The 8986-nt window shown below is 63.2% G+C and overlaps 1 protein-coding gene across 1 annotated transcript; it reads right to left on the bottom strand.

Moving 5' to 3' along the window:
- Nucleotides 1-240: 240 nt before the first annotated feature.
- Nucleotides 241-8016, bottom strand: VWA1 (von Willebrand factor A domain containing 1). The gene is made up of 4 exons (XM_020873743.2): nucleotides 5326-8016; nucleotides 3676-4233; nucleotides 1763-2041; nucleotides 241-1652 (listed from the first exon to the last, which is right to left on the bottom strand). The coding sequence occupies exons 1-4, from the start codon at nucleotides 5627-5629 to the stop codon at nucleotides 1315-1317; spliced, it is 1479 nt and encodes a 492-aa protein (XP_020729402.2). The 5' UTR covers nucleotides 5630-8016; the 3' UTR covers nucleotides 241-1314.
- Between the last annotated feature and the right edge of the window lie 970 nt (nucleotides 8017-8986).

The following is an 8986-nucleotide window of genomic DNA, read 5'->3' as shown; positions in this document are numbered from 1 at the left end:
GCCAACAGAGGTGGGAATCCCAGCAATGCCCTCAGAAATCAGGGCCTGGGCTCTCTGAAGAGGAGGTGCACAGAGGGGCCACAGTGGCCTGCGACCCAGTGCTGCAAAGGGACGACTCCCCCTCCTCCCCACACCAGGTGGGGTACCATCCTCTCCTACCAGAGCCCTTTCTTTTTCTTGAAACCTTTCACGGGGCTGGCGTGTTTTAAGGAGTAAAGCACTCTCAGGAGACTGCAGGGCTGAGTTTACATCTGATTTATTGCATTTTATTTCAAAGGCTGGATCATTAGTGGGGAAGATGAAAAGTGAGCACTGAGTCAGCACAGGTGTGGAGGAGGTGCCTGTGGGGCCGAGTGGCAGCAGCACTGCCCCGCCTTGGGACTTGTCTGGTGGCCCCAGCACAGAAGGAGTGACAGGAGGTGGACACTGCAGGGATGGCTGGGATGCAGCACCCAGAGGCACCTTGCTTGTCCCTGCCCCAACACAGAGGTCCTCGGCCCAGCACAGGGAAAGCCACCTGCAAGTGCCAGCCTTGGGGCCCTGCAGGAACAGGCTCTCCTGTATCCAGGGTCCTGAATGCCAGGCTCTTGTCGCATTCTTCCCAAAAGGTGCCACCTGGGTTCCAGAGGCTGTGGCTGGGCCCAGGAGGGTTCTGGGTAGGAAGGCAGGGCCACTGTTCCCAGCAAGCAAAGCACTGCGCCCAAGCCAGCTGAGCATGCCAGTGAAGACTGCCTCTCCAGCCACCCAGCTGCTAACCACAGATCAACTGCCAGCACTTCCCTGCCCCCTTTCCTGACACTATCCCCTCCAGGGAACCTTTGGGACCTGGCCAGAGCCAGCTCCTTCCCTTCCCACCCTGGACCCGAGTGGCTGGTGGGAACTCAGAACTGCCATCTGGACCAAGCTCCCTCAAACAGATGCCAGCCTTTGCCACCAGACGGGCTGGCCTCTAACACAAGTGGGAGGCCCGGCTGCCCAGACGCCCTGTGGCCCTGGGTCCAGAGCCATTTGGAGTCTGATGTTCTCAACGGGCCTCCTGACGCCTTGTCCATCTCCCCGCTAAATCCTGCCCAAAGGACACCACCGAGTGCCCAGGTCTGGACCGGGCAGGGGAGGGAGTCGCAACGGCACGCGCTGCTGCCATAGGTACAGCGGAAGGTGAGGCGAGGCTGCGTCCTGGAGGGCGGGCGCCGGAGCGGGGCGCCCTTCCTGCGCGGCGGTCCCGCGGGCCTAAGGCCGGTCAGCATCCCATCCCCGGGGCAAGACCCACCGGGCTCGGAGAAGAGGGCCCTCGGGTGCGCGGGCGCGGCCGGCTCACGGTTCCCGGCCCCCAGTCCTCTGCGGCTGGGGACGCGGGGCGCGGCTGCGCTCGCCTTCAGGCGTGCAGGCCTTGGCTGACAGCGCCCTCTCGCGGCCCGAGCGGAAGGCTGCGGTCACGGTCACCAGGTAGGCGGTGCCGGGCGCCAGGCCCTGAAGCGTGGTGCTGTTCTCGCCCGCGGGTACCTCCACGCTCTGCGCGGCCCCGCCCCGCAGGGGCCCGACCAGCACGTGGTAACCGAGCGCGGCGTCCGGGCCCAGCGCCGGGGCCCAGCTCACGCGCAAGCTGCGCGGCCTGGCGTGCGAGACGACGATGAGCTCCGGCCCGGTCTCCTCTGCGCGGGCGTGGGGGTGGGAGTGCGAGAAGTGCCCGTGAGCGGGAGGGGGCCGCGGCGCCCAGTCGGACCCGTACCCCTAGCCCGCCCGGCCCTGTGCCCCGCCTCACCTGGCAGCGTGCGCACCCGCAGGTGCTGTGATCTTAAGAGCCGCACGTTGGACTCCGGCACCAGGGCTACGTCGTAGTCCGTGTCTGGGTCCAGACCGGTCCAGGCCCAGCCCGTGGCGTTCCCTGGCAGCTGCTGACGGCGCGCGACCCCCGGATCCGTGCTGGGCGCCAGCTCCAACACATAATAGCCTGAGTCTGCCGTCAGTAGGGACGGCCAGGCCAGGCGGAAGCCGCTGGACGTAACCTCGGAGGCATGGAGCTGCTGCGGCCACATTGCATCTGACGGGGGGTGCAGAGGGTCAGAGGAGAGAGGTGGCTTTTCCCGCTGGTCTCTGACTGCCGACTCGGGGTATGCTCACAGAGCCTGGGGAGCAGGAGCGCCGGGAGCAAGGCTAGCCTCGGCCACGCCTACCAGATGCTAAGGATCCGCCAAAGCGCTCTGGCGCCGGGCTGGAGGAAGGACGTGAGTGCGACCAGTCGGCCCTCCCCCCCTCCGCCTTCGCCGCTTCAGGAGCTTCCCTCCCCACCTCAGCTCCAAACTCAGAGCAGTGGAGAGTTATAGCGGCCACCTCTCACTCACCACTCAGTCCAGTGGACTGGACAAAGGGCCCTCAAGGGTGGCAGGGTTCAAAATGATGTCAGAGGATGCCCTCCCCACCACTCTGGGCAGCACAGGGTCTAGAATCAGTTCTGCTCTGGAGAGTCAAGAAAAAGAGGGCCCACAGTACAGCCAGGAGATGAGAGGCCACTGGAGAATGCCCTGAGGGGTAGGAGAGATGTGACAAGCACAAGGGCAGCTGAACCTGGAGGAGAGTGTGGTGGGGGACTCGAGGATAGGACCCCCAAACGTTACTCCTGAGCTATGATGCCAAGCCCCAGAGGGTCATCTCAGTGACCTGGCAGGTGGGTGAGGCTAACAGATGTCTACACAGGGTTAAGTCAGGACCCGATGCTGTGAATGCTTGGTGCCCAGCTGCCTGGCTAGCACTTCCCTTGCCCATCGCCACACACAGACCCTGCCCCCAATCCCAGGAGAGCCACCCTACTGCCTCACTGCCCTGCAGCCTTGGGCTTTTCCTGTCCAGCTGCTTGCCTTTTCTCCTGCTGTCCCCTTAAGGTTCAACCCTAGCGGCAGACCCAAGGGCCACCAGGGCCAGGTGCCCTGGAGCAGATCTTCAGAAAGACCCTCTATCTCGCTCCAACCCACAGTCCAGCTCCTTCCACTTTCAGGTGGATGATTAACTGCAGGCCAAAATTCAGGAAGACCCTGGAGTTGTTGGCATTTTTTCAGTGGCTACAGCAACCCTGCCAGTGACCAGGCCCTTTAACTCCACCTCCCTCCCCTCCCTGTCCCTCTCCCTAGCTGGGTCAGAGGGATCCAGAAGAAAGTCCGTGGGGAGCTGCTAGCCCCTGCAGCAGGCTCTCCCAGGCCCAGCCTCCTTTCCAGCAATCCCCAGCAGTGCAGTCCCACTCAAACCCCCTTCCCCTGGGGGAAGTAGTGACCCAGCTCTGGTGGGGGGGGGGCACTCTCTGCCCTTCCTGCCCTGGCCCTCCCCCTTCCTCCAGGCATGATGGGCCCATGGGCAGAGCTCTCAGGCTTGAAACCTCCTTCTCTACCTCTTCACATAGCCACAAGCCACATCTGCTCAGATCCAGCCCCTGGGTCCCTCAGCCCTCACCAAGCCCCCCACTCTCCAGTAGGAAGCCTCACCTGGAGGTGTTTCCTCAGACCTGTCCTCTGTCCCACCTCAGCCCAGGTGGTGGGACCCCTGTGGTGACCAGTGGAGTGTGTCCCTGGAGAAGGCGGGTGTGCAGCCCTGGCCTCTGCTCCAGGCATGAGAGTTCCTCCTGGAGTCTTCCCAGCCCTCTTCCCTAGTTCCCAGCTGGGGTTCCCCAGGCCCCCTCCCACCTACCAAGGATGGAGCCCCTCAGTGCCTGGGTGATGATGTGCAGGTCATCCACATCCACGAAGTGCAGATGTTTCTCAGCGGGGGCCGAGGCAGCAGCAGACAGCTCCAGGAGGTTGCCCCGGCCAGTGCTGACGATGAAGACGGTGACCCCCAGGTCCTTCAGCTCCTGCATGGGGGGCCCCACGGGGTCGCTGGAGCCGCCGTCTGTCACCCACACCAGCACCTTGGGCACCCCCGGCCGGGCCCCTGCCGCCTTGGCAAACAGTTGCTCCTTGGCATATGCCAGTGCTAGGCCAGTGTTGGTGTCACCCATGCGCTGGGCTGCAGCCCGTATGGCATCCTGGACAGCTGAGCCTGAGCTGTGCTGGCTGAAGGGAAACTCGGTGTGCGGTCGGCTGCCCACGTGCACCAGGCTGGCACGCAGGGCCCCAGGACCCACGGGAAGCAGGGCTGCCAGTCGCCCCAAAAACTCCCGAACTCGGGAAAACTCATAATGAGACACGCTGGCTGAACTGTCCAACAGAAACAGCAGGTCTCCCTGAAGGGCAGATGCCGGAAGGCCTGGGGAAGAGGGGAGGGTTCAGCCCCTGGTGGTGGCCCCCAGACAGCCCCACACCCAGGGCAGAACCCCCAGGGCCTGAAATTTCCCTAAGCTGGCACTCGCCCTTACCCAAGGAAGCCCAGAAGGCCAGCTCAGCTACAGCTCAAAGGTTCTGGGATGGCACCCCAGAGGGAGAGGGGCCCTAAAGCCAACAGGAGGTCCGAACCCTCAGCAATTCCAGTTCTACACCCTGGCCACATACCAGGGGGTCCCTCTGGGCTTGTGTCTCTTCTGCAAAGGAAAGCTGAACCCTTCAAGCCCCCACCCGCTCCCTGTCTTCAGCGGAATCTAGGCGGGCTGGAACTCAGTGTCCTGGCCCCGCCCCCAGGAGTGGTGGGTGGATAGGTCTGGGCCACCCGGGCCTGGCTTCCTAGAAGCAGTCTACACAGCTCACCCTCCAGGTAAGGCAACCGGTGCGGGTTGGGGTGGAGGCATTTGGCAGCTGAGGAGACTGAGGACAGAGGAGGAGGCATGGGGAAGACAGAGCACTGACTGCAGCCTCTCCCACAGTCTAGAAGGCTGGGTTGGAGTCCTGACCCCACTTACAGATGATGTCATCCCTGCCTGGGCCCCATCCTCTGCTCTGTTCGGACCCAGGAAGCAGGTTACCTGCTGCAGCAGCCTGAGGGCCCGATCACCCCTCAGGCGACTACGCCTTGCTCTCCGCACCCCAGGGAGCAGATGGGCCCCTGGGTCACGAGTAAACAGCGGCCTGGGGTGTCTCGGGCCGGGTCTAGCCTTGGGGCCTCAGTTTCCCTCAACCTAGTTGAACGACGCCAACCAACCCTCTTACCATCCCTCGTCTAAGGGTCATTCCAAGCAGAGGGAGAACTGAGGCAGGAACAAGCCTCCCAGATTGGCACCGCCCACTCCCCCGATCAGGCCCTAAAATCCCGCCGAGTTGCCGGCGGGGCCTGCGCCCCACGTCGGTGGGGTCCCCTGCCAGCCGCCCCCGCCCCGCAGCAGCGGAAGGAGAGCGTGGCTCAGCGCGGACATCAGAGGGTGGACGGGCACAGAGAGCCGAGCTTGACCCAGCCGCCCGCCTCACTCACCACGTTCCGCGCCGCTCCGAGCCAGCCGCAGGCTCAGGGCCAGGCCGATCACCGTCCAGGGCAGCATCGCGCGCGACGGGACGGCAGCGCTCTCCCTGCACTGGTGTTTAGCTCGCTCCTGGGTTGTGGGGCGCGCGGCCGCGCGGGTCGGACCCGGGCCCCGCCCCCCGGAGGCCCCGCCCCTCGCGGCCCGCCCAGAGGTCCCTCCGAGGCGCTCGCGAGCTGCCCCGCGTGCGGAGGAGCACTGGCTCTGGGAAGGCGCACGTTCGCAGGGCCCAGGCGCGCGGCGACACGCTCCATTCATACGCGCGTGGCATGCACACACATAAACTCTTCGGTCTCCCTTTAGGCTGTAAGGCCTTGGAGTCTGCCCTGCTTCTACCCCCTGCCCCCTTCCCCAGCCAGGAGCAGAGCAGGGAGCCACCAAGCTGGATCATCCCGCGGCTTGCTGTCCTTATATCCTCAGCGTTGGGAGTCCCTGAAGCCAAGTCCAAGAGAGCCCCAGAATGTGTGAGAGTGTGGGGGTGACACCAAAAACAAGGCTTGGGAAGGGGCAGGTGTATGAAAGCAAAGATCAGGAGAGCAGAACTTAGAACGCTGGGAGAGGGGATAAAACCTCAGACATTCAAGGAGGGGTTTCTGAGGGGACACAAAGACCCCACCTCACTAGGCTTCTTGGAGGAAGAGGCATACAGCTGAGGATGGCTGAGTCAGGCCTGTCCTATGTGACCATGCTGGGCCTATAGCTGTCCCCAATAAGAGGCCCAGGGCCAGGGCTGAGGCCAAACGCCAGGGCTGAGGCCAAACTCCAGGACTGAGGATAGACCCTCCCCAGCCGTGCACTGGGGAAGCCCTCCAGGGACTCACTGTGACCAGGAACCTTGCATCTCGGATCTTGGCTGGACCAGAGCAGAGGTGGCCGCCTGCAGGGGGCATCCTGAGGGACACTCATCCCTCCCCCCCAACCCACTCCAGGGCAAATTCCTTGCCCTCAGGTGAGGCCAGGAGGCAGAGTCCTGTGGGCAGGACTGCCCTCCTCCCTCCTAAGATGCCTTCCTGTGGGGTCACCACTGCCCTGTCCCAGCCACTCCCCTCTGAGGAGCTTGGTGGGGGGTGGGGGGGCACAGGTCCGCATGGGGAGGCGGCAGGCCATCTCTACCAGGATGTCCCCTCCCTTCCCCCCTGCCAGGAGGTGCTCAGCCCAGAGGACGGATGAAACTCAATGGTTTTCCTTCCTCCCTTTCTGTCAGGTGAGACGCCAGGCTGTGAGACAGGCCGGAGCTCTGACTTTGTCTAAAAAAGGAAGCAGCTCAGCTGAGCCTGAGTAGTTGGGGCAGGAACAAGCGAGAACTGTGTCCCTGCCACACACACACACACACACACCCCCGCCCCGCCTTGCCGGGAATCTTGGCAGTGACGGGGCTGGCTCAGCTCCACAGACCTCAGGCCTCAGCTAGGACCAGAGACTGCTGGTGTTTCCGCCTGGGCCCCGGGGGGCAACGGTGGGCTTGAACCCCTAAAGTTCAGGATGTACCGCCCAGAGGGATGGCTCCTGGCCGGCCCCCAGCCCCTCCAGCAGATGACGCTGAGCAGGGCTGCTCTGGATATGGGGCCATGAGGGGAGGCAGCTGAAGACAATCTGGGGGCCCGGGGGGACTGACCCAGGTACACGCATGCAGACACAACTTGGCTCATCTTTCACCTTGCTGGGCACCCACTAGCAGGGCACTGGGCCATGCTGGGTCTGCCTTGTGGCCTCCCCACTCCTGGCCAGCGGTGGGCCGAGTCACACCTCGGCTCTGCTGCTGGGCTGACAGGGAAGTTTCCCTTCTGGAAAAACTGAGCTGCTCTTCTTGGCCACTACTCAAGCCCTTGAGGAAGCAGGCGTCCTCCTCCTTCCAGCTCTCCATCAGGGGGAGAAAGGACAGGGGACCTGGCCTCGGCAGTGGTGGCAAGGGCCTCTCTCCAGCCTTGGCTGAGCTCAGCCACCTGCTTTGGCTGAGAGTCCCTCCTGATGCTCATGCTGAGCTCTGACTTGATTCCTGAGAGACCAAGACCATCTCACCCTCACTGGATCAGCTCTGCCCCTCAGGCCCCCTGATCTGCCCTGTGGCTCAGTCGGCTCCACCACCCCTGCTGCCAGCATCACAGCGAGTCTCCTTTATACTGCCCCTCACTGAGCGGAGACCTGGGCAGACAAAGGTTTCTAGGGAACGTGGGGGTCAGCCAAAGGTGTGTAGTAGTCCAGGCCAGGGCTGGGCCTGAGGCAGACACCAGAGGAAGCACAAATATAATGGCCTGGAAACCTCCTCTCTGAAGGAAGACAGGCCTGGGGGCAGGAGGGGCAGAGAAGGACCGGAGGGAGCCAGGAAACAGCTGGCCCCAGTCCCATGCCTCTCCCTCCACCGGAGCCAGCCCCTGCCTGAAACAGGTGTCCTGGAAAAGAGGAGGAGGGACAGGGAGTCCCCAGTCACTTCCCAGAACTCGCCCACCCTGCCTGTCAGTCCACAGGCAGATGGATGGGGATCCACAAAACCCAGGGACAACAATGCTCTCCAAGGCACTGCCCCTGCCCCCAGCTAGTCCACGGGAATGCGCCCTCCTCCGCACCATCCACGCCTACGCAGAGAAGAAGGGCCTTTTGTCCCCAGCTAGCTGTGGTCATGTTGACCCCAGGGAAAAGGGCAGCTCCCGGGGCCTCTGACCCCACCCCTGACCCCAGCCTAGAGCCCGAGGGGCAGAGTGGTCTGGCCCCACCCCATCCCGTGGGGGTGCCTGTGCTGCTGGTTTTCATGTCAGTTGTATCTCACACAGGCACCCACACAGGCTGGGAGACACAGAAACTGGAAGTGGGGGGCAGCTCCTACGGGCCTGGGGTGGGTGGCCAAGTGCAAGGCCCCCTGACTGCACCCAGCAGTCGGAAGAGCAGAGGGAGGGGGTGGCCTACCACCACTTGCCCCGCTGCCCCACCCACACATTCTTTTAGACTCAACCTGCCTGTTTGTGGTCAGGGACATGCCAGGGCCTGAGGGCCAGTCCTGGGGGTCTGATTGTCCCATTGTTTCACTTCCTAAGTGCCCCAGCCTGTCCCTTGTGGCCCTAGAGACAACCCTTACCCAATCTTTCAGCCAGTGACACCCAGGGTGGCAGGTGGGCAGCCTGGTCACAGAGTGGGTGCCAATCCATCTGCATTTATCCTTCATCTCCGTGCTGGGCCCAGTCACATGACAAATTCTGCCCTGGGGATGCATAGGCCCTGGGGACGTGCAGGCCCTGGGCACAGCCCATGTCCTCCCAGCCCTGCCAAGCTAGAAGAGAGATGGGAAGTGGCAATCTTGCAAAAGTGCCTGTCTACTCATTTTCCTCTTGGAGGATGGGGTCATGTCAGAGCAGGTGGGCAGGAGCTAGAGGAAGTACCAGGGATCTGGAATGAGGGCCTGCCAGTATGTATGAGGGCAGTAAGGAGGCCTGGGAGGCAGAAGGGCAGTGGCAGTGTTCACTGGGGAGCCGAGGGCCCAGGGGGAGGGTGATATTAGGCCTTGAAGACTACAGGCAGAAGGGCAGAGCTTGGAGGCAGAAAGGCAGGAGGGCATCCAGTTGTTCCTGGATTTTCAGCCTGTGTAAGGACTGCACAGTGGTGCTCTTCAAGAGGTGAGACCCC

Source organism: Odocoileus virginianus, chromosome 11 (assembly GCF_023699985.2).
Source record: "Odocoileus virginianus isolate 20LAN1187 ecotype Illinois chromosome 11, Ovbor_1.2, whole genome shotgun sequence".
Taxonomy (NCBI): domain Eukaryota; kingdom Metazoa; phylum Chordata; class Mammalia; order Artiodactyla; family Cervidae; genus Odocoileus; species Odocoileus virginianus.
Note: the sequence above shows the minus strand (reverse complement) of the source record. Positions and strands in the feature narration are given on the sequence as shown.

Coding starts and splice junctions, on each gene's coding strand:
- VWA1 (XM_020873743.2), bottom strand. CDS start 5,629: ATGAATGGAGCGTGTCGCCGCGCGCCTGGGCCCTGCGAACGTGCGCCT. Junction 4,234..5,325: donor TCGGAGCGGCGCGGAACGTG/GTGAGTGAGGCG, acceptor CCTCTTCCCCAG/GCCTTCCGGCATCTGCCCTT. Junction 1,653..1,762: donor GCGGGTGCGCACGCTGCCAG/GTGAGGCGGGGC, acceptor ACGCCCGCGCAG/AGGAGACCGGGCCGGAGCTC.